General features: G+C 44.0%; 2 protein-coding genes across 3 annotated transcripts in view; one reads left to right on the forward strand and one right to left on the reverse strand.

Annotated features, from left to right (window-relative positions):
• Positions 1-18,232, reverse strand: part of LOC126518000 (histone H2A deubiquitinase MYSM1-like) — a 29,273-nt gene extending 11,041 nt beyond the window's left edge. The window contains exons 1-9 of one of the 2 annotated variants that reach the window (XM_050167841.3): positions 17,960-18,232; positions 14,999-15,080; positions 13,871-13,941; positions 12,314-12,416; positions 10,594-10,692; positions 8,968-9,509; positions 8,374-8,540; positions 1,827-1,940; positions 1,293-1,453 (exon numbers count right to left, since the gene is read on the reverse strand). In XM_050167841.3, the coding sequence (XP_050023798.1) occupies positions 1,293-1,453; positions 1,827-1,940; positions 8,374-8,540; positions 8,968-9,509; positions 10,594-10,692; positions 12,314-12,416; positions 13,871-13,941; positions 14,999-15,080; positions 17,960-18,033 (1,413 nt within the window). In that variant the 5' untranslated portion in view covers positions 18,034-18,232. Of the gene's footprint in view, positions 1-1,292; positions 1,454-1,826; positions 1,944-8,373; positions 8,541-8,967; positions 9,510-10,593; positions 10,693-12,313; positions 12,417-13,870; positions 13,942-14,998; positions 15,081-17,959 lie in introns of both variants that reach the window. The other variant, XM_050167840.3, reaches the window with a different exon arrangement.
• A 202-nt stretch (positions 18,233-18,434) lies between these two features.
• LOC126518002 (kelch-like protein 24) lies at positions 18,435-21,596 on the forward strand. Its single transcript, XM_050167842.3, has one exon. It carries the CDS (start codon positions 18,605-18,607, stop codon positions 20,519-20,521), a length of 1,917 nt encoding a protein of 638 aa, XP_050023799.1. The 5' UTR covers positions 18,435-18,604; the 3' UTR covers positions 20,522-21,596.
• Positions 21,597-25,063: the final 3,467 nt, after the last annotated feature.

A 25,063-nucleotide genomic window follows, 5' to 3' on the forward strand; every position in this document is an offset into this window, starting at 1 on the left:
TCACTTCTGCAGCCAGGTGTGTGCCAGCCCAAGGGGCCTAGTGAACAGAGCTCATGATGAGGTTCTCTTTATGAAGGGGTGGTATGATTGATATTGTTACGAGCTATCGTGACAATATGATAATAGAGTGAACGCGCAATGTGCTTGGTTGCGAGTCCGAAGTGCCGATGTGCGAAATGCATAGCTACAGATACAAGGAGCCGACGCGCGATGTGCTTAGTCGCGCAGTTCAAGGTGCCGACGCGCGAAATGCCTAGTCGCGGGCTCGAGGAGTCGACCCTCGATGCGCTTATTCGTGCAGTCCGAGGTGCCGCCGCGCGAAATGCCTAGTCGCGGGCTCGAGGAGTCGACACTCGACGCGCTCATTCGCGCAGTCCTACGTGCCGACGCGCGAAATTCCTAGTCGCGGGCTCGAGGAGTCGACACTCGATGCGCTTGTTCGCGCAGTCGGAGGCGCCGATGCACAAAATGATTAGGTGACGGTCCGAGAAGTCCGCGCGCGATATGCATGATCGCCGAGTCGGAGACTCCCTATGCGCGAAATGTTTCGCCGCGTTTCCGAGGATTGCGTGCGCGATACGAATTTGTCACGAATTCGAAACACCGAGTGCTGAAAGGCTTAGCCGCATGTCCGAGGATTCCGCGCGTGGATCTTGGTCGCGAAGTCCGCGTCGCCGATGCTCGGAATGCTTAGCCGCGAGTCTGAAACGTCCACAAGCGTAGGGATCGGCCACGCTACTGCGATGTCCGCGTAGCGCCCGTTTTGACACGTCGAGATTACGGCGGGTGGAGACATGAAACTCGCGAGGTGCAAAGAGCCGAGCAGACGACGCGAGCGCCGGACCAATGGCGAACCGCGCTGGAGTCACGTGGCGGGCGCGGCCAATCGCAGGCTCCGGCACGACCTTCAATCGTTTGCTTTTTGTGCGCTTGTTTCTGTATGGAGGAGATCGCTGAGCGGCAGATTTGAAGACGGAGAAATGCGCTTTCCGACGAGACCAAGATGGCGGCGCTCGGTCGTGCCGTTCCGGAGATATTGTGGCGTGAAAAACGCTGTTCTTTCTTGATTTCCGCGAGATTTTTCGCCACCTTGGCTAATAAAACGAATTTTTTAGAGCACTTCTAGGTGGTTTACAGTGATGATATTTGGGTATTAGATAGAAAAAGGGTTATAGAAACTTAAAATGTTATTTTCAAAAAATCGATTTTTTTGCCATTTTTCGCGATGTAAAACTCGCGTCCCCCCTTAAGAGAGCAAACCAAAACACAAACAAGTCGTGCAAAACAATCACCTGGCCCTCGTCATAATTTCTGCAGGGGATCAGCTTGAAAGGATTCTGCTGATGCCGGCCTGGCTTTGGCTTTGAGCGCACGAGCGTTTGAGAGATAACGCTTCCCTCAGAGCCGTGTTCCAGCGTCACGCCGCCCCCTTTGACATCAATGTTGAGCACATCTGAAACAGATGCAGCAAACAGATACATGCTGGCTTTCAACTATCCAGTTACATAGAATCATAAATAAATATATATAAAAGAAAAGAAAACAAGCAAAATCCATGACACTATCGAGAAAAAAGAACTTGGAGTAGCATATATAAACAGCATAACAGCCATACCAGCTGTCAAATAAGACTGCTAAAAGCAGTGGTGATGTTAGCAATTCTCTCCTAACTCCATCAGCATTTTGGTACCAGAAAACCACACACGGATCAAACCCAACCAGTTCAAGCTTTCAAGTTTTTTTATGGCTGGTTAGAGGCCAATTACACAGCAAGTCCACTCGCTCATTGTGGTATCAATGCTCCTTAGGTCAAGCTTAAACCTTACCTAAGCTGGCAGTTTTCCGTCTCTGTGGCCTCTCCATGTCTGCTCTCGGCTCTTTCCTCTTATGCAATGGCTTTGTGTGGGACAGGTACTTCGTCCTTTGGTATGTCACCTGAGCTGCTTGATGCAAAAATATGCAAGTAATAATTTTCAGACTTCGCACCTCCACGAGCCAAAGAAGGCATATGATCAAGTTTGAAACATGCTAAGTTTACTGTACTCTGCTGAAATCACCTACCACGTGTAGACATGCATAAACGCTAGTCCTTGCCGCTGGCTATCCCGGGCAACTACCACAACATTCTTTTAGAAAAGAAAATTGCACGCCTGAAACTGTCAGTGATACATGATAGTGTGATAGCATGACAGTGCATAAATAAATAAATAAACAAACAAACAAACAGACAGACAGACAAATAAATAAATAAATAAATCTGTATTTGGCATTCATTCAGTTACAAAAATGAATGCTGGGACAAGAACTAAAAGCTGCTTGTTTGCAGCTTCAGGTTCTCGCCCCTATCCGTGACAACAAGGACAAATAATGAGGCATAACATGAAACAGTGTGCACGGTGAGGCTGTGGGTAGATTCAGCAAATCAATACCAAGTGCATGTATGAATGTGTAGATAAACAATTGACATCTAACTATTTTCATGTGGCAAACAATGTAAACTTTACTAAATCACATTCTAATGAGTTCACTAGAACTAGTACATTGATTGAGACAATACATAACTGGGATGAAACATACATGTTATCTTATCCCTACTGCAAGCTTTAGTGAAAGGAAAAGTTTCGATATCTCAACCTGCTTTCAGAAGCTCTATAACCATGCCGCAAAAACAGATGATGTGTGGTGTTTAATGGTGCAAGGGCCACATATGACCAAAGAGTGCCATATCATAAGAAGCCAACAAAGAGTGCCATGACACAAGATGACGTGTTGCCAATGAATTCTGAATGAAATGGAAAAAATTGAGTGCTAATGGTAGGAGTAACACTGGTGTAAAATGCCTACAAATCCGTCACTGTAAATCGTGTAAAAATGTGTAGCTAATAAAACAATGGCTATGACTAGCTTGTCTATGACAAATAAAATTTCATTAGACTATGTGATGCAATAAAACGTACCAGTGACACCAGCAAAAGTGCTCCACGAGTGCCCTTAGAGGCCAGCACTGATAGATAGGCGTGTGCTACAAATATCCTGGCAAAATAATTGTCAGGATGTTTGTTTCGGTCAAAAGTTTAAAACAGTTTTGAAGTTAAGAAGCGGTTCATTACTAAGAAAGAATTATGGGTGCAGAGGGATGTGTTCACGACATGCAGAAGGGGAAAACTTCTTCCTCTCTGCTTCTATAGCAAGGCATTGGAGAAGAACATGAATACCTAACTGTTAGGCTATTGCCACACTTACTACAAGTCGGAGAATTGCTTCCCGTCAAGAGGTAAGAGCGAGTACCTTGTATCGTGCTGTTTTCTCTGATATCGAGTGCCCTGGTATAGGTTTTATCAAGTGCAGTTTATTGGATACCTCGATCCTACTGCTTCTGCCAGTGCTTCTTCGGCTTCTGCCGTAAGCATGGTTTGATGTCGGTGGCTGGAATGGGTCTGCTTGTGTCGGTACCACTAAAAACTACTGAAGCACTGTTGTCGTCAACAGCTTGATTGCATTTTATGTCACTGTGGCCAAGTACGCAGCATAGTACGATGATAGGGCTCGGACTACATTCAATGAATGCGTGAACACAATAGTCCTATTGAGATTCGTTTGCTTGATATGCTTCACTGTAGAAAGTATCACGTATGCTTCCGTCACAGAAACATATGTTTATGGATTCAATTTACCGGAAATTAAGAACGATGGTCCTAGAGCTGCGTAAGCAACACCAAAAGGAAACTTGGAAGCATCTGTATAAAATTTAGCACGGGAATATTTCCCCTGAAGTTCAAGAAAATGTGAATGTATATGTGCCTCAGGTGCCCATTTTGATATTTCTGCGAGAGGTGTCACACTGGATAGCCTGCCACTCCCAAGGCGGTGGAAGCCACGTAGGAGACATTAGGACATTCTTTAAAAAAGAGACGCCTGTTTCTTCAGACGTTGCTCCCAACCGGAGGGACGGAGGAGGCCTAGTGGCTGGGTGGTTACAGAACAGCCTGGCTGTGCAAAGGTCGCTTTTTACGAGACCAGTCCTGAATGCACCTGTACCAAGATGGATAACCAAGTGGTGGACGAAATCCAGCATCTTCAAAACACTAGGCAGGACAGAGTCATAGACAATGGCTTCGTAGTCAAGGCATGACCGTATGAGACTTTTGTACAAGCTCAAGAGGCATCTTCTGTCACTTCCCTAAGATGTGCGGGACAAGGGCTTCAGTAGATTGGTTGTCTTCAGGCACTTCGCTCTCAGATATTTCAAGTGTGCAATAAAAGTTAATTTGGAATCTAAAATCAGGCCTAAAAATTTATGTTCGTGGCTCACAGATAGCCGTTCACCATAAAGATCAATAACAGGATCGAGTATTACAACTCTCTTGTTCGAGAAGAGAATACACATACTTTTTTTTAGGGTTTAATTTAAAACCGTTCTAATCTGCCCACTTAGACAACTTATTCAAGCCAAGCTGCACTTGTTGCTCGCAGATACTAAGATTACATGATTTGCAACCTATTTGGATGTCATCCACATATACAGAATAAAACGCATGTAGTATGACAGTAGGGAAAGAGTTCACTTTTGCAAAGAAATAGAGTACAGTTCAGCACTCCACCTTGTGGTACACCAGTCTCAAGTAAATGGACGAGACACGACGCTATCAATCCGAACACGAAATGTGCGGTTCAAGAGTTCAAGAGATTACTTTGAATCACGTTTAGCAAGTTGCCTTGGACCGAAACAATCAAGTAGTCTCACATGCTTTCTCCATGTCTAAAAATACTGATAACAAAAATTGTTTGTGCACAAAGGCATGACAGATATTTGTCTCGATGTGGGCAAGGTGATCTATTATGGATCTACATTCTCTGAATCCATACTGCAAATGATCTAGTGTTTTGCTGCTTTCAAGAAAATGGATCAGGTGCCACTTAGTCATTTTCTCTAAAAGCTTGCATAGCCAACTTGTTAGAGCTATAGGCCTATAGCTGCTGGCTGAGGACGGGTCCTTCCCTCTTTGAGAATAGGGATTATATGACTGCTTGCTTCCAAACAGATGGAATATAGCTGGCAGAGAATATGGCATTAAAAAAAGATAGGAGTGTTTTGTGTGCTTGGGGGTGCAAGTGTTCAATCATCTGGTAAAGAATTTGATCGTTTCCAGGGGCCGATTTATTACAACAATTTAGTGCATCCTGAAATTTTGTCACGTTAAATGAACGGTTGTAAGATTAATTTCTTTTCCCTTTCCAATCCAGAGATAGTCGCTCCGCTTGTTGCTGATATCTCAGGGTATCTGAGTAATGAGACGAGCTAGAAATGTACTCAAAATGTGCCCCTGGAGAAGTAGCTTGATCTTCAAGAGTATTTCCCTGCGTGTTTAATAATGGTAGAGGATGAGTTTGCCGACCTTCAATTTTGTTCACCCTGTTCCAAACTTTTGGTTCGTCAGCATACAAATTAATGTTGGAAATGTATTTTTGCCAGCTTCCCCTTTTCGCACGGCGGCGCAATCTTCTACCCTGAGACTTTAAAGTCTTGATTTTCTTGAAAGTGATCAGGTGCTCCATAATTGGAGTCTCAAAGGTGGCTCCAAAATCTATTTTGATTTCGATGCACTTCCTTACATTCCTCATTCTACCAGGGAACACGTCGTTTACAGGGCAATCCATTTGTTTTGGGGATACATGTTGGCATTGCATCATCGATAACCCGCCGTGGTTGCTCAGTGGCTATGGTGTTTGCCTGCTGAGCACGAGGTCGCGGGATCGAATCCCGGCCACGGCAGCCGCATTTCGATGAGGGCGAAATGCGAAAACACCCGTGTACTTAGATTTAGGTGCACTTTAAAGAACCCCAGGTGGTCGAAATTTCCGGAGTCCTCCACTACGGCGTGCCTCATAATCAGACAGTGGTTTTGGCACGTAAAAGCCCATAACTTAATTTAATTAATCATCGATAGGAAGTGTACAGATGTCATCCCAGGTCAAATGTGCGAGCTCCCTGTATCATGTCCAGTCGGCACAGTTGACTTTCCACCGGGGCACACGTGAAGAGAACTCATCACCTTTTGTTAGTTTTATGACAACTCGGAAATGGTCACTTCCACATATATTCTTAATCGCATTCCACTCCAGATGTGGCACGAGTGTACTCAATGTAATCCTTAAATTGATAGATGAGAATGTTTTGTTTGCCACGCTGTAGAATGTAAGCTCTTTCCCATTTAGCAAGCGTGCATCTCTAGAGAAGAGGAGGTCTTCTGCTAAGTGCCCCATGGCATCACAACGAAACTCTTCCCAAAGGGTGTTGTGTGCACTAATATCTCCCTGCAATATAAGGCTCGGGCAGTTCACAGATAAGCTATGAAATTCTGTGGTTGAAAGATGGTAATTCAGGGGGATGTATAGGGAGGTAATTGTGACCAGCTTATTAAAGAGCACTGCACAGACCATTACTGCCTCTAAGCACATTTTAAACTGTAATTGCTGGCAAACACCACCCTCATCTACTGCTATGGCTACACCACCTGAGGAGGCAAGGGCATCGTTGTAGTCTTTTTGGTAAATGGCATACTGCCAGGGAAAGTTCTGGTGTGAAGAATTATGATGTGTTTCTTGGATGCACAGCATCCTTGAATTAAACTTATGTAGAAGTTACTTCATGTCGTCTAGATTGTGGAGTAAACCCCTGACATTCCACTGTAATATCTGTGTATTGATGTTATATGTGTTTGGTGCTGTGTGTCTAAAAGATATAGATTTAGCTCACAAGACCTTTCCAGGCCCCATGATATGGAATTTTTCTTTCTTCCCAGCACGCTCAAGGGAGTTTCAGCATACTTTAGCCATCTGAGACACTGAAGTTGTGCTTGTTGTATCCATAACCGTGTCTGAGGCGGCGGATAGTGCCGGGGGTTTTGGGCTTATCTGCATGGGCAGTGGCCTAGGGTTCAGCAGGCCCGGGGCTCTGCTGGCCCTCGTTGGCAGAGAGCGGAACAGTGCTGGCTGCTCCAGCCAAGGGGGAGAGGGGAAGCTGATGACGTGACCACCATCACACTCCGTGCGACTTTGGTGGCTGCCAAATGATGTGGTGCTGCCCTCAGGTGCCCTGCGTCGGTGTACGATGGACTAGACTGGTTGTTCATAGAGAAGCGTTTGCGTGCCTCTTGGAATGATAGATTAAGTTTGATTTTGAGCTTGATGATTTGCTTTTCTTTTTTTCCACGACGGGCACGAGTGGGAGTATGCGGGGGGGATCTCCATCACAGTTAGCACAGTGGGTAGCGAAAGTCCAGGTGTCAGATGAGTGCTCGTTGGATGCACATTTCTGCACAAGTGGTGCGCCCTCGGCAGCTTTGCAATCCATGCCCGAACCACTGACACTTGAAGCATTGACGCAGTTTTGGAATATATGGCCGTGCACTAAGTTTGCAGTATCCAGTCTCTATTTAGTCTGGTAGGTTACTTGTTCCAAAGGTTATGATTACATGTTTCGTGGGGATTTCCTTGTTGCTTCACCTGATGGTTATTCTTTGGACTTTAACTAGATTCTGGTCTTGCCATCCCTCTAGTAGCTCACTTTCAGTAAGATCGAGCAGGTTATCTTCAGAGATGACACTGCAGACAGTGTACAAGGACCTGCGTGGGCCCACTGAAAGAGGAATGTCTCCAAAATCAATGAGTTTGCACAAATTACTGTACCGAGTCTTGTCATGAATTTTAAGAAGAAGGTTGCCGCTTCCCATCTTAATTTGTAGCCTGAGCCTAGTGATTCTGGCAAAGATTTTGCCACAACAAAAGGAGAGATTGTGTGGCTTGTCTTGGCTTCATGCTGAGAAAGGGGAGCTCCGGCGGGGCTAGCCTCCTGGCCCCCACCCCCCTTGACCCCAGCAAGGACATTTAATAAAATTTTCTTCCTCTCTCTGCCATTTACGCGAAGCGGAGGCCAAGAAGGTGTGTTGCCTCCATAGAGGGGCCATAAAGGTCCAAAAAACCCGACTTCGGCTCAACTACCTCCCCCCGCCACCCCCCAAAATCTCTTTACCCTGGACATGACTGAGCCAGGCATGGTTACATGCAGAGGGTCCAACCCTCATGTGCTCGGGTATGTGGTGTCGCAACACACCAAACGCCTGCTGATGCAGACGCCCATGCGAGAATGCTGCAAAAACACAAGAGGGACATACAACTACCCAACAAAACCCCAGTATTTCCAGTAAAGAAAACAAATGCGATTGATTGGTTTCACAATTAGAGGCACGCACAGAGAGTTATCGCGAGTGCCAAATCGAACCAGGCATATTGCCTTTAGTCCCCAACATCCTCGTGTTTCTTCTACAAGGAAACAATGAAACTGAAATGAAAATGAATGTACAGACCACTTACAGCAACCAAAGTTGATAGCTCCGATCTGTTCTAAATAGTCATGAATTCTTCCGATGCAGTTCACGTCCCCACAGTTCTTGAGCCCCTGCCTTGCCTGGGTCTTGTTCAGATACCGCGGCTTCTGGCTGTTCCAGGCATCAATGATGAAGTTTCTGATCCTAAGGTACCTGAAACGCGAGACCATACAAATTTTTCATATCAAGAAAGCTTAGGACTTCTTTATTAAAGAAAAATTTCATCACGCTTGTTTTACAACTTCACTAAAAAGTGCAGCTCAGTGAAACACAAGTGTCTGCAAAGACAAAGATTAATGGTACCTAGAAAGGTACCATTACCATGCAATCACGCCTTTCAAGACCACGTGGAGTAGGAAAGTTATACATGAGGTCGAATGATTACGTGGCTCGTAATATCTAAGTATGCAGCACTTTTTAGGTTTTTCCATATTTATATTTTGCATAGTACCTTGATTAGCAGAAAGAAGCCACCACACTTTACCTTTAGAATACAGAAAATACACTCTATTTCCAATTCTGTTTTACTACTGAAAGAGCCCCACAGAATATGGTAACGTCTTGTTAACTTTCACAATACCTTTCTGGTGTCTTGGAAGAGCTTCCGGAAAAAAACTCTGAATGAACCATCTTTTCGTCTTTGCTAACTACAGACTTGTCCAGCACAACTTCAGCCATGGGAGGTTCAAATGTCACAGCAGCAGTTGCACCTTTCTCCAGGCCCTCAGGCAACAACCTGTCTGGGCTTGTTTCATTCTCTGTGTCTTCCGCGGATGAATCAGTTGCCAACTTGGGGGTCGCAACCTCAACAAATGCATCACTCTTCCGAAGCGGAGAACCAGGCGGTGAAAACACGACATCGTCGGTGCCATCGCAATCAATGTCTATTTCATCCTCTTCGTCAGCAGACTTGTCGATACTGACAATTTCACTCTCTGGGAACTTGTTCTTCAAGGTCTCGATGGCTTCGGCCTCCTTGAGCACAATCACATTCTCGTTACGCGAGGTTGCCTGCGGTTTCACCTTTGCCTGTTTCTTGGGTGGTTTGGCCACCGGTCCTTTTGATGTGACGACAGGCACAGAGGTGTCATTGACTTGGCCAGAGGTTTTTCCTTGGAGAGCCTGAAACAAGATTGTCCATGTCACAACTAACGAATGGACAACAAATGCTGAAAAGCAATAAAATCAACTCTGCAATGCTGCCGAGATGACACCTAATTATTCTGACTACTTTGTCAGCTTGACATCATAGATTTCCTTGTGTTTTCTCGTATTTGGGACATATTCGTGAGGCAAAGATTTTCTAAATTTGCTAAGCTGTATCTCTGGTTCCTTTAGAATGTAATGTATAGTTATTGAACTGCGGATCCAAATCATGAGACTGAAATAATCAGAAGAATAAGAATGGGCTGGGGTGCATTTGGCAGGCATTCCCAAATCATGAACAGCAGGTTGCCATTATCCGCCAAGAGGAAAGTGCATAACAGCTGGGTCTTACCAGTACTCACGTACAGTGCAGAAACTTGGAGGCTTACAAAATGAGTTCTGCTTAAATTGAGGATGACGCAAGGAGCTATGGAAAGAAGAATGATGGGTGTAATGTTAAGGGATAAGAAAAGAGTAGACTGGGTGAGGGAACAAACGCGAGTTAATGAAATCTTAGTTGAAATCAAGAAAAAGAAATGGGCGTGGGCAGGACATGTAATGAGGAAAACCGATGGTCATTAAGGGTTACGGACTGGATCCCAAGGGAAGGGAAGCATAGCAGGGGGCGGCAGAAAGTTAGGTGGGCGGATGAGATTAAGAAGTTTGCAGGGACGACATGGCCACATTTAGTACATGACCGGGGTAGTTGGAGAAGTATGGGAGAGGCCTTTGCCCTGCAGTGGGTGTAACCAGGCTGCTGCTGCTGATGATGATGGTATAGTTTTCTTTTGACAATAAAAATGACCTAGATGTGAATAGGCACTGTCTAATGTAATAAAGTCATGATGAACTCATGCAGAATCTTCCGAACAGCACCACCACCCGTCTCCACCCGTCTTTCATTTATGTGCATGTTCTGGTTTAGCAATCCTACTCTTGTGGCAAGAGTGGCCATTTTATGATTGAATAAGTGTAAATTGCTAGCACAGCTTATTAAGAGATAGCCTGAAGCGTGCGCTATTACTACACTAAGCAATGCCATCATGTTTAATATACTCGCATTTTTCTTCAGGAGGTAGTGAGCATGCGTCTTGACTTGTATGGTGCTTTTGGTCTTGATCAGTGCAGAAATCTTGCTCCATTTATTCCCGTGTTGTTCCTGCCAGGAAAAAACACAGCAACGAACAAGTAAGCATGCTGCAAGAAATTTTAGAAGTGAATGTTGATTGACGAAATGCTTTTGTATGCTGCCACAATTAGGCTAGCTAAATGTACATGCTTCAACGTTTCACCCTGTGACAAAGGTAATAATGTCAGTGTACAATGGAAATTATTTCACATTAGCAATATTGAAAATTACATAAAATGATGCTGCAAGTGTTGTAAATGTTTCAGTTTCAGTTTATAATTCATTCATAACAATCGGTTACAAGAAATGATATACAGACAAGGGTCCGATAGTCAGAGACTGCACTGGGACCCATGGATTAGTTGTACAAAAAAATATGGAATAAGCAAAAAATAAGCAAGAAACTTAGTGATGACAGACATAAAAAGCAAAGGAAGAGGAAAGATGCACTATCATTGCTAATTACACTGCCACAAATCAGCAAAATAAAATTATAGGCAATTAATCACACAGCAAATAATTTTTGAGTTCGTATTTAAACGAGTACAAGGTGGATGACAACTTAATGGAATATGGCAGACTGTTCCAAAGTTTAAGTGCCCAAAAAGAGGGAGCCATCTTTCCGTAATTAGTATGACATAAAGGCAACAGAAAATTTCCTCGTGCTGCCAACCTTGTGTTATCAGGATTAAAAAGATCAGAACTAATGAAGTTGTAAGAAACTTGTTGAGTTGGGGGGCAATTTGAAAAATAATATCGCTAAATGATAGTTAAACGAAAGAGTAACTTGAAGAATTTGGTTTGTACGTAGTTGTGAAGAGGCGTTAAAGAAAAAATGGCTTTGCGTTATAATGCAAATAGCCTGATTTTGAATGTGCTGAATAGAGGAAAGATGACAATGATAAGTATTGCCCCAAAAAGAAATACCATAAATGATATGACTACGAATGAAAGTGAAGTATAAAGATAATAATGCTTCCTTGGAAAAAAATTCACATCATTTGAGTAGTGCTCTAACGCTAAATGCTGCTTTTTGTTTGATGTGTGCAATGTGGTTAGTAAACTTAAGGTGGGGATCTAATTTGACACCGAGGAAAGAAACGCAAGTGGAGGCAGGACTGTCATGCCCGTGACAAAACAAAGCCAGCAAATGAAAAAGAACACACCCCACCTGCAGGTTTCAGTAACGGAGCAAGAAAATTTCAGATTTAGAAACTCTGCTAACAGCTTAGGCCAGACTACGTCACAAACACTCCAAGTGACTCGCAGCAATTACAAGCCGTCATCCCTCTGATAGACGGAAGAGACAACACACCTACTGCTCTCTAATTGTCATAATTGCAGTAAAAAATTTAGCTCTTTAGCTCTTCGTGCATCAGGTAATGTCCATCAATTCTCTCCCGTCCGAGGCTTTTTTTTCAATGTTCCCCGATTGCCTGGCTTATGCAAGGAAGAATCTCTGGAGAGGTTCTTCTAGGAAGGTTCTCTTCCTCGGCGCCATGATTTTGGTGGCATCACTGGCAAGATACTAGCCATACCTGCCATACCTGCCATACTAGCAATCACATTGCAACGAACAGCCCCCAGTATTTATGACGCTACTCAGTCTGAACAGCCAAGAAGCGACAAAAGAGAGCGTTGAAGCACTTACCATGCATTGCAACAAAAGGGCTTCCTCGTCAGCCGTCCATTTCTTTCTTGCTGTTGGTGTGCCACTAGTTCCCACAGCAGCGGTCGGTGACTGTTTTTCAGTCCTGAAAGTATCGGCACCAGTATTCATCGGCATAAAGTGAGAAGTACAGAGGCAAAGCAAACAGGTCCTGTGATGTAGGCCTCGACACAATATTAGCCCTTTAACTCGCAAGTTCTTTCGCAAGAGAAGGGTACACAATTTACCAATATCATTACATCTTGATTTGAAAAATATACGTGCACTTTACCTCTTATAATGACTTGAAATATCTATGAAAGAGATCTGACGAGAAAAAGAGACTTTTTCTGAGAAAACATACTTTTTTCTGAGCACACGTGTCAGGTTTAAGCATAAATTATTCGAACAGATCATAAAGAAAGGAATTGAAAGCATCGAAGGGTATGCTCAAGTGCCGAAACTAAAATGGACGACATGAACAGAGTTCACAAGCGCAGCCTGTCGCTGGCAAGCAAAGCAGAAGTAGCTGCACGGACGAGTACGACTCCACTTTGATGATATACATACTAACAGCTCTGCTCTGGTAGTTAAAGGGCTAATCCTCTGAGTGCCGAGTGTTTTGACTATTTCTGCCCACTGTTTACAGACGCTTTCTCTAAGTGAATCAAACTCAATTTCTGTTAGAATAAAATATTAGCAGACTTTACATTCAAACTGTATTTATTGGCAATACTTTGTTGAACACGTCTCATTTTGTTTTTATTGCAATACTCAAACAAAAAAATTTTGATTATGCTCATAATCGATTTTAATTCGGTTGATTGGTACCTACTAAAAAATGAGATTTCATGTGGGTTATTTTATGACTGAAGCCCTCCAAATGGTTTACAGAAAGTTATTGAATTTTAGCATCACTCAAAAAGTGCTTGGGCTTCTTGTGCTGGGCCACCAAGCCAGAAATTGAAGGACATATTATCCAAGCAACATCGACTCATGAACTTTTCTCTCAGAATCTTTCGCATACAAATAAAAGCTGGCATGAAATTTTTGTTTAACCAACTTCGGTACAAATGCTGTGACCAGTTCTTACGATAAAGATGTGATGACAATCATGAACAATATAGGGAAAAGCAGGCAGTGAGTGAAAAATGTTACATCGCTTAACTCAGGCATATCAAGGGGCGTGCACAGACGTCCAAATGAGATAACTTGGGCATGGCACATCGCAGGTTATTAGCAGATTATATAGGGACAGAAATTTCAGTCTTCACTTTCTTTTTCCTGCTAACAGTGCTCTGAATATTATCGCTAACTGGCTAATACAATGTAAAAACTCAGCAAGCATGGTTTTAGTTTCGGTTTTTTCAATATCAGGCATGACATCACAACTGTGCAATATGCATATGAAACTGGTCCCTAGGCCCCTGACGATAATCACATGACTAAGATGTGACGACATGTGGCATATTGTTAGCACAAATGTTTCTGCACATTTCTGTAGCCTCACAACCTGATATGTCTTACTTGTGAAAAAGGGTGAGAAAAAAAAAAACTTACTTCACTTCAACTGTGTTAGCTTCTGTTGTGCACCCAGCCTCATTCTCAACCGTTCCATCAATGGTAGCTGCCTGCAGACATGATACTTTAGTGAGGAATCTATGCCGGCTCAGACTACATATGGTTCACAAAAATTATGTGTCTTTCTTTTCGGGACAGGAAAAAGAGTTATGAATGACAGCTTTTAACTTCACGTGCTGTGCAGCTTTTTGCTCATCTCTGAAGAACAAGTTGAGAAAAATAATTTTTTTATTCAACACATGTGAAATTGGATGCAGGATTGAGACCATTATTTAAACAGCACTCAAGAGACTAAAGACACTAAAGACCATCAATGACGTGGGAGTAGACCTCAACTAACTCTTTACTTTTCAGAATGCACAGAAGCTTCTTGTTGGCCTTAACTGAACAAACTTCATCATTTGCTGCCACAGTCAAAAGAAGCCTCAGTTTAAAATGGCTTGTTCTTGGGCATGTTGGCCAATTGCTGATGAGGCTGTTGTAGTGCAAATAAAATAAACACAAAGAACAGAAGACCAGGCACCCCAGACACTACAGCGCAAATAGAGTACCAAGAACAGAATACTGTGGTGTGCAGTCTAGTAGCACCCATGGTGTCTGGTCTTCTGTTCTTTTGTATTTGTTTTATTTCCACAGCAATGGCTTCACCAAATCTCCCTCTGTCCTAACGGAAAAGAAATGTTTACTTCATCTATCATACTGCACTTTGCATAACACACAAATATTGTGGCATGCAGTGATCATTCTGGTCCATCTTTTTAGCACTAATTATATATGTTTCAGTCTTTAAGAACACACCAACTAGCCCAATGTTCCACTTTAAATGAATACACTTCGTCATTTGCTGCCAGTTAAAAGAAATCTCACTCTGCCTGAGAGTAATAAGAAAAGATGTCAATTTCATCATTGACACTGCCCTTTCACAACATTTTAGACATCAATAAGGTGAATGGAATTCAATGTCATGTGCACATGTAGGAAACAATGACACATAGCTTTACGCATCCTTTTTGTATAAACATGCAGGCAAAGAAAACCACACAAGGAGAAAAATTGCTGCTACATGAAGACACAGACAGACTTCAAGCAAAGAAAACAGGAACCTACAATTCGAGCATCTGTATGCCACAAGGGCTTGAATGTCTCGTTGAATTCAAGCAAGTCATCACAGTTGGCATCTCTGAAGAGCCTGCAATGAATATAAAACAGCTCAAACAACAGACTATGTTAGCTAATATTTATTTCTACCAGTAGAAGGTGCCATGCTGCTACACAAAAAGAGGAGCACTGTTTATCAATCGCTGCACAACATGTGTAACGAATAAATATGGGAAAGCAAAGAACTAGCGTGAAGAACAAATCTGTGTAAATGTGCTGCTCTGTTCAAATATTCCCAAATGTGCCTTGAATCGAGCCACTTGTTTGACACTTAAGTGGTGGATAGCATTGAAACAAAGTAATCATTGCTAAACGTTTCTATCCTACAGTGCTTTATAGTATTTATACGTAATAAAATTCCGGGACGCAGAAGGAGTGTGATTAAAGACCAGCGACTTGTCAAGTTGAGGGGCTTGGCTGCACTCTAGCAGACGGATTAGAGGAAGTGGTTGGAGTCGGGGCACGTATGACGGCAAGGTTCTGACTGGCGTTGCAAAAGTATGTTGCGAGACTATGGGCAAGCCTCGGGAGATAACTGAGATTACAATGAAGCGGGCCGGCGGTGCAGGATTTATGGTCACCCAAGGGTCAGCGGTGGGATCAAAGCTGCTACCAATTCGGGCATTAGCTTTGGTACCCTGGCAGCGCCGCCAAAGTACACTGAATATTGTCACGTTGTTTACACTTGGTACTTGCACAAATTCTCATTTCCCTCGCGATTCTCACTGGCTGACGACTGTGGCTCGCACTGGCAGCTCAATTTACTTATGTCACGCCATTCATGTTAAAGACGCGTAATGTAGTGTTTTGTACAGTGTATACGACGAAAAAAAGCGCTACGGACTTCTGCAACAGCAGTCCTAACCTTTTTACAGTCTAACCACGACGGGTGCGCAAAACTACGAATGTTTGAGAGAGCTACCGCAGTGTTCTCGTGGAATAGTATACCAAGGGAAAAAAAATTAACATCCCCCGTCATTTCTGTCTAGAGCAGTGAAACACTGTGCTGCTGATAGAATAATCATATATTCTAGAGCAGATTTAGGGCTTGATGGATATAGTGCTAGTGCTCAAGAAAGTAATGTTAAAGACGCGTAATGTAGTGTTTTGTACAGTGTATACGACGAAAAAAAGCGCTACGGACTTCTGCAACAGCAGTCCTAACCTTTTTACAGTCTAACCACGACGGGTGCGCAAAACTACGAATGTTTGAGAGAGCTACCGCAGTGTTCTCGTGGAATAGTATACCAAGGGAAAAAAAATTAACATCCCCCGTCATTTCTGTCTAGAGCAGTGAAACACTGTGCTGCTGATAGAATAATCATATATTCTAGAGCAGATTTAGGGCTTGATGGATATAGTGCTAGTGCTCAAGAAAGTAATGTTAAAGACGCGTAATGTAGTGTTTTGTACAGTGTATACGACGAAAAAAAGCGCTACGGACTTCTGCAACAGCAGTCCTAACCTTTTTACAGTCGAACCACGACGGGTGCGCAAAACTACGAATGTTTGAGAGAGCTACCGCAGTGTTCTCGTGGAATAGTATACCAAGGGAAAAAAAATTAACATCCCCCGTCATTTCTGTCTAGAGCAGTGAAACACTGTGCTGCTGATAGAATAATCATATATTCTAGAGCAGATTTAGGGCTTGATGGATATAGTGCTAGTGCTCAAGAAAGTAATGTTAAAGACGCGTAATGTAGTGTTTTGTACAGTGTATACGACGAAAAAAAGCGCTACGGACTTCTGCAACAGCAGTCCTAACCTTTTTACAGTCTAACCACGACGGGTGCGCAAAACTACGAATGTTTGAGAGAGCTACCGCAGTGTTCTCGTGGAATAGTATACCAAGGGAAAAAAAATTAACATCCCCCGTCATTTCTGTCTAGAGCAGTGAAACACTGTGCTGCTGATAGAATAATCATATATTCTAGAGCAGATTTAGGGCTTGATGGATATAGTGCTAGTGCTCAAGAAAGTAATGTTAAAGACGCGTAATGTAGTGTTTTGTACAGTGTAAACGACGAAAAAAAGCGCTACGGACTTCTGCAACAGCAGTCCTAACCTTTTTACAGTCTAACCACGACGGGTGCGCAAAACTACGAATGTTTGAGAGAGCTACCGCAGTGTTCTCGTGGAATAGTATACCAAGGGAAAAAAAATTAACATCCCCCGTCATTTCTGTCTAGAGCAGTGAAACACTGTGCTGCTGATAGAATAATCATATATTCTAGAGCAGATTTAGGGCTTGATGGATATAGTGCTAGTGCTCAAGAAAGTAATGTTAAAGACGCGTAATGTAGTGTTTTGTACAGTGTATACGACGAAAAAAAGCGCTACGGACTTCTGCAACAGCAGTCCTAACCTTTTTACAGTCTAACCACGACGGGTGCGCAAAACTACGAATGTTTGAGAGAGCTACCGCAGTGTTCTCGTGGAATAGTATACCAAGGGAAAAAAAATTAACATCCCCCGTCATTTCTGTCTAGAGCAGTGAAACACTGTGCTGCTGATAGAATAATCATATATTCTAGAGCAGATTTAGGGCTTGATGGATATAGTGCTAGTGCTCAAGAAAGTAGACTAAATAGCGTTCAGTAGTGGATACTGAACCTAGAGATTGCTGTGAGCTTACGCTTTCTTTTGTTTATGGCACAAGACTCCAGAGCTACAGAGAGCCGTGAAGGCAGCTATACGGTGTTCTGCAAGTTGTTTTTCTTCAAGTGGACGGGAAAACCGCAGGTGAGCGCGAAACTGACAAGTGAGCGTAGTACGCTGCGTTTAAACTCGTCTGCTGACGCACGCGCGCTGCAGCGGTGGTAGTTCTGTGCACTCAGTCATTTCCGTCCTGAGGATATGTGAACTGGAGTCGGCGATAATCAAAGTTGTTCAGTAAAAGTTTGCACTCACGCTGTGTCGGCTTGGAAATCACTTTCGACATCCACCGATTCCCAGAAGCAGACATCTTCTTCGAAGGACGCCATGAAACCGACTCACCGACGTTGCCTCACGCCAAATTATTGCCTATAAGCACCATACCAGACGTAACGCTCAAAAACTACCCTTGTTTCAGATGACATTACGAGAAGGAGGTGTTCTGACGGCTGATACAAAACAAATCACATGTGCGTTTCAAACAGTAAACAACGCTGCCATTGCGTTCTCAAGGGACACTAGTGCCAACCGGTGACGCCGCGAGGCGCAATCGCAGCAGGCGGCCTTACTTTACCAGCAATAAAGGAGTTATTATGCATTTCATCACGTTTATAGTTTTACATAACTATAATAATTGCAGAGTTAGGATTGCCTACAGAGCAAGATGAACACTTCTGAAAACAAAATTGTAGGACATAGCCCGAAAACGCACGGATTGCCCGCATGGCGCCTCGAACGGTTAGATATCCGTGTGGGCGGCCATAATCGGGAAGTCAAATCAGTGATTGAAATGGTGAAATGACGACCAGAGCGACGAGTTCGCTCGGCGTTGCTTTGTAAGCGGGAAGGCTGCTGCGGGCGCCTTCGGCAAATCGGAGTAAGCTGTGCCACAAACCACCAATGAACTATATTCGGCGGCGCAGCGTCTCCGTAAGCTCGTGCGGCACGACCCGCGATCCGACCGACATGGAACTAGTTTCGGAGTCGTTCAGCTCCGAAAGCTGTGAGACTAAAATGAAGGATGAGTACAAGTACATGGACGAAGACCATTCCGACTCCATCCTCAAGGGTCTCAGCGCTTTTCGGGCCAGTGGAGCGTTCTGCGACGTCGTACTGTGCGCCGAAGCCGCGGAGTACCCGTGCCACAAGGTTGTGCTTGCGTCTTTCAGCCCCTACTTCAGGGCGATGTTCTCTAGCCAAATGGCCGAGCAAACGCAGAACCGCGTGGTCCTCAACGGGGTCGAAGCGGAGACGCTTCGGGACCTCATCGACTACGCCTACACGTCCACCATAACCATCACCCGCGCCAATGTCCAGTCTCTTCTGTCAGCGGCCAACCTTCTGGACGTGGCGCCGGTCAAAGAGGTCTGTTGCGCCTTTCTCGAGCAGCACATCGACGAGACAAACTGCCTAGGCATCCACACGTTCGCCGAGATGCACGCCTGTACGGAACTCCAGGCCAAGGCGAAGGACTACGCATGCCGCTCTTTCGAACTGGTGATGCGTCACGAGGAGTTCTTAGAAATCTCGGCCAACAAGCTCGTCGAATTCATCTCGTCGGACAACCTGAAGATAGAGAAAGAGGAGCATCTGTTCGAAGGCGCCCTCTCCTGGCTCAAGCACAGCACCGAGTCGCGGATGGAAGGTTTCGAAAAGATCTTCGAACACATACGCTTGCCCCTCATGAGCCCATACTACCTCGTCGACGTGGTGGCGACGACCCCCGCCGTGTCCCAGAACCAGAGATGCTGCCAGTTGCTCGAGAAAGCAAAGGCCTACCACTTGCTACCAGATAGGCGGAAAGAGAGCCACCAACCGTGGACTACTGTCCGGAAGAATTCCTCCATGGTTGAAGTCACTATCTTGGTTGGAGGTGAAGATGATAAAGTGGTTCTGCGGAATGTGGACTGCTATGCTCACAGCAGCCGGTCGTGGCTGAGCCTTGCTTCTCTCCCATATGCTGTGAGCAAGCACGGTGTGACCGCTACTGGCCAGAACGTTCTTTTCATGGCTGGTGGAGAATACCCAGATGGATCTGTCAGCAAGGCATCATGGCGCTTCGATCCAGCATTGAACACCTGGTCTGAAGCAGCCCCAATGAGCGTTGCAAGGTCTGAAGTGGCCCTTGCAGCGCTAGATGGTTGTGTGTATGCCATTGGTGGCTGGGACGGCACGTCACGTCTCGCCTGTGTTGAGTGCTACGACCCCGCATGCAACCGGTGGGACATTGTGCAGCCAATGAAAGTTCCGCTGACAAGCCCTGCTGTGGCATCGCTCCAGGGAAAACTTTTTGTCACTGGCGTGGCAGTCGCCGATATTGGAAGCAGTGCTGACAATGTCAAGTCCTACAACCCAGTTGCTGACGACGTTGACAGCATCGACAGTGTTCAGTGCTATGACCCTAAAGCTGACTCTTGGAAGGAGCTGACCCCGATGTTGATGCCAAGGTCAGGTGCAGCCTCGTGCGTGTTTGACAAGAAAATCTACGTGATCGGCGGCTGGCACGTGTCTGAAGAGAACACAAACAAGGTCGAGTGCTTCGACCCACGGACCAACACATGGCGCTTCTGTAGGCCCATGAGAGAGCGCCGTTACAAGCCTGGCGTGGCTGTCGTTGGGAACAAGATTTTTGTGTTTGGTGGTGAAGAGAGCTGGGACCAGCACCATGCCACAATGGAGGTGTATGATGCACAAGCCGATACGTGGCTTGGTTTGTGGGAAATGCCGCTGAAAAGGAGCTGGCTTGGGTGTGCCACGCTAAGCATCCCACTCCACATGTTTGACGAAGAGCACGAATGGGTGGCACCAGAGATGTGAAACGCTGGTGATGTGCTGCTTGCCACTCACCAGCATTTCTGCCTTCTTTGCAGCTATTGCACGCTGCTTGAAAACAGTGCGTGCTGCTTTTTTTTTTTAGTTATTGTTGTGCCACCAGTGGACACTTGTACAGTTTCATGCGATGGAACAGTGCTTTCCAAACTGTGGTACCCGCAACCTGCCAAAGCTATATCACATTACAGCTGCACTTTGCCTCTACCTACCAACATCTTTAGCAGTTTTGAGCATGCACAGTAATACAAGCATTTACTGTGAAATTTATTTTTAATAGTGTATGAAGCAATTTACAGAGAGCGTGCAGGCCACTAGGAATGCTTATGTAATAACCAGAGAGCTTGTTTGGCATACCAAAGGACATTCTGCTAGACAGCTTTGCAATAGATACTGAATGGTAATGGAAGCCTACATTCATCTGCAATCCGTACAAGCTCTCAAACCACTGCAATTCTGCAAACCAGGCAATTCTGATACAGCCTCTACTTTACAGAAGCAACAGCTCCTTTCCCTGCCATGGTCGCGGCCCACAGTTGAAGCACTGTTGTATTGCTTTACAACCGCATACTAGTACTTGCCATTTTTGCCAGGAGGCCACTACTGCCACTCGTGGCCGTCTAGTCATTGATCTTATTTTCAAGCACCGTTTATTGGTGCCTGCTTTTATATGCGAAAGTTTGTAAATTTTAAATGCATTGAGCGCTAGCTGTACCACAACTGTTTCATGTTCTCAGCTGGGATTAGAGGTGTACCTGTGTTGGAGTATACAGAGACATTGACTGCACGGTGCAGAACTGTGAAGAAATGTGCAACCATACACACATACCTTTTAATTGCCACTAGGAGCCGTCTAGCTCACTGATGGGGCTCGTGCATTTATTCTGTGGAAAACCAAGTTGACATTGTGATATGTGCTGAAGAAACCAGGCTATTTGTTGCATGCTTGGCATGAACTTTTATTTATTTATTTAAACAATTTTATGCTTGAATTCATTTTACTAAAGTGGTCACAGCCTTGAAGACTTATTTCTATGTGAATAAACGTCATGTTTACATTACAGCAGCAGGACATTACATGTACATCCAGAGTGCACCCTAGTACACTTGTTGCAGATGCAAGAGGCTTCCTGTTTCAAGATTGTCCGGGAATCGTAAACTTCAGAACATGCTTTTATTGATCAATCACAAATTTTTATCACCTAGTTATAAAAATGTATACATGATTTGATGTATGTTACAGGAAGCACAGATACTTTGGCTTTAAGTACTAAGGTATGAAGGCAGAAGTCCACCCACCTAGTACGTGGACGAAGGTATGTAGTATTATCTCTAAATAGGTACCAAACAGCTACGCGTAGTCCACCTTGGATTAGGTATGCAGACAAAAATCACTGGGACATGCGAGTGGCAGCTGAGATGTGTTTGTGTTATCTGCCATTTCTTTAAGTCCAGAGAAGAGCACACAAGCTATGTCACTGTCCTAAATCCACGCATGTCAACAGAAAAAGTAGTGACATGCATATCATGAAGACTTTTGTCTGCATTAATACAAGAGCACTGCTTGTCTTGGCTGGGACGGCTATGATCTACGCACAACTGACATGACCCACATTCGCTCTCAACACGAAACTTGTCGCTTTAAAGCCACATACAGACTGAATTTTCTTTTTTACACGAATAGCCCAGTGAGAGAGACCAACTGATTTAGCAGGTAACCAGACAAAGCTTGTCTATCATTTTAAGCAGACTTCGCGCTCTGAGCAAGTCCACTGCTGATTTATATTTCAAAGCATAAAATTCAACTTCCATTGCCAAGACGCAAAACAGGAATCACTTGGCCAAAATGAATGGTGCTTTCAAAAAAGACTTGTTGACAGAGTGTTGTTAATCCACTGGAAGACGCAATGAATCGGGCAAGTTTGTGTAAGAGCAATGCAATTAAAGAATGTTCACAGGCAACCCTTGCCAATCTAAATACACAGGCAGTACATGATATGTGTTGTTTGATACACAGAGTAATCTTTGTGCAGTTACTTGCAGCCTTCTAAGTTGCTATAAGCAAGCGCTCGTCTGTGTCTCTTCTTGTGCCGTCTGTTTGGCGCTTTAGTACTTCAGTAACATGCACCAACTAGCCCAACAAAAAGTTCTGCTGCTATAAGCAACTAAATTGAAAGTGTGCAAGAGTACTTATTCCTGTGCTCGCACGTCATAATGCATTCAATACCTAGCATCATTGAATGTTTACACAGTAAGGAGAGGATGGGACCATAAATCCCTGTGCTTGAAATTAAGTGTTGCCTAGTAACATGTTAGAGAATGCAATGTACAGGGAGGACTAAACTTAGCAGGAACAAATGGCTCAAGCTTCATACCATGCCAGATACTGGTGTCGGCGGCAGCAGCAGCACCGTAAATGCGGTTGTGAACGTCGCACAATACATTTTCACTTCCCAAGGACAGACATGGGTAAACCAAGGAGTCTTGGGCATGCACAAGCGAATTGGTTATGCAGCTAGTTGGATAACACCCGGTGCCACAACAAATGACGGAGCTCTTGTTATCCCTCGCCGCTCTATTGGTGTATGGTCGTGAGCAATACGAGTGGAAACTCCGAATTTCTTTTCGAGAAGCAGTTGCTTGTGATGTGTCAATTCAAATGTGGCATTTTAACATGCAGCAGGTAGATCTGCCTTTAACGTTTATTGGTACTGAGCACTTTTTGTGTTGGGAATGCAAGGTGAAGCCACTGCAGTATTTTGAAGGCAATTTCTTTGTTCCCTTACATATTGCTTGAGAGTGCTGTGCTGCCTGTGCCCAAATCCAGGGTGACATGAAGCTGGAGCCATGCACTCGCACTTTCTTGCTAATATTACTCCCCCTTTATACACAACACCAGCAGGATGCTACGAACTCTGCAAACTTGAGTCAATTATGCCGATCCCCCAAAATATTGCGAGGTGGCCACAAAATATGTTCTACAATTTCAGATGGCCAAGATTAAAAATATAAAAATAAAGAGTAATAGAGATAGGATGCAGTCACGAAACTCGCTTTCCAAGCTCCTGTACCTAACGGTCAATTGCACTTGTTTGAACACCTTTTTCACATACTAAACACACACACACATTGTAAACCCAAGTTTCGTAAATATGAGTGAATTCACTCAATGCAGGTTGCTTCTAGTATGATATGTGATTTATAAGTTTGATACCTAACTCAAACAGTTGGTTGCACTTATCAGTGTAAAAAGCAAACATGACCTCCATCTAAAGACCCTTAAAGTAAAAACCTAATTTTCCGCATTTCGAGCGCAATTTGCAGTAACCTTGTAGCAAATTTGTGCTTGTGCTTTCGATTCTCAACATGAGAAACTTTAATACGAGGCATTCTAAACAATGTTGCAGAGGTAGAACATACCGAAAATGCTGCCTTGTGCCGCTACGTGCTAGTACATCTATGATTATGAAAAGTAAAAAAACATTGGCCACACACTGGACACTTTCTTTGAATGAGGTGCAGTCAAATCCTTAGTTTGACACAAGTTAGGTCATCCTTAAGCTTAATTTGGTTTCAGGTGTCCCACAACAGGTACTATCCATAAATTCAGTTCAGAAAGAGAGCTTGTTCAATTCGGTCACGATATGTCAATTGTTAGTCTCTTTTACTGAAGCGTTGCAAGGTAGCTGTAATAAGTGCAGCTTTACCTGTTACAGGCGTGAACAAACAGCTGTGAAATATGCAAAGCAGTACTGCAGCAGTGATGCGCAAATCAGCAACTACACGTACCAAGTGACATTTTTTTTTTTTAGACAGCCAATGTCGGCACATTATGAGCATACCATTGCATCGTTTCTAGGCAAACATCTTTTGACAAATTCGAGCAAGTTTGCACCCTGAAATGTGCAAGCTTCTTGCACTTTCTTTTCGCCGCTTGGTATCCAGCACCGAGAGCTCGGCAAGCCAAAAGCTTTCCTCAATTCGAGCTTTGGAATGTGGGCACCAATTTTAAAATTTTATGCTGGCTGCCTAAAAGACTACGGCAGCAATGAAAACAAAGCGCTGCTTTACATGCTAGCGTTTTGCCTGTTGAAGTAATACCAAGAATGCACAATGTAGTTTTGTCCCTACAAACTCATTCTTCAAGGCATATCTGTTTCCAAGCAGTAGTGCAGCCTGCTATCAATAATAATTTCAAATAAATAATGAAATCGTATATAATTCGGTCTTCAAGTGAATCAAATCTACATCTACCACTGGGATCAAGTTATGCAAGTCAACTGCAGTAAATCAAGGTTTTAAGACATGTTTCGAAGAAATATATTCATCCACTGCATTTCGTTATCAGCATACTCAAAATGCTTATCTTCCCCCCATAGCAGCCGTGACTTATACTTAACGTCACACACTCACTCTATTGTTAATACCAAACTGTGAACAATAATTGACGATCACTTCAGCTCCTGTATTGCTTCTTAAAAAATGCCACCAAACAATACAAAATGGATTTGGTGTTGTGTGTACTCACAA

The sequence above is a fragment of the Dermacentor andersoni genome, chromosome 11, assembly GCF_023375885.2.
Source record: "Dermacentor andersoni chromosome 11, qqDerAnde1_hic_scaffold, whole genome shotgun sequence".
Classification (NCBI taxonomy): domain Eukaryota; kingdom Metazoa; phylum Arthropoda; class Arachnida; order Ixodida; family Ixodidae; genus Dermacentor; species Dermacentor andersoni.

What these genes read in the sequence shown, in the direction of transcription:
- LOC126518002 (XM_050167842.3), top strand. Translation starts at nt 18,605, where the DNA reads ATGAACTATATTCGGCGGCGCAGCGTCTCCGTAAGCTCGTGCGGCACG.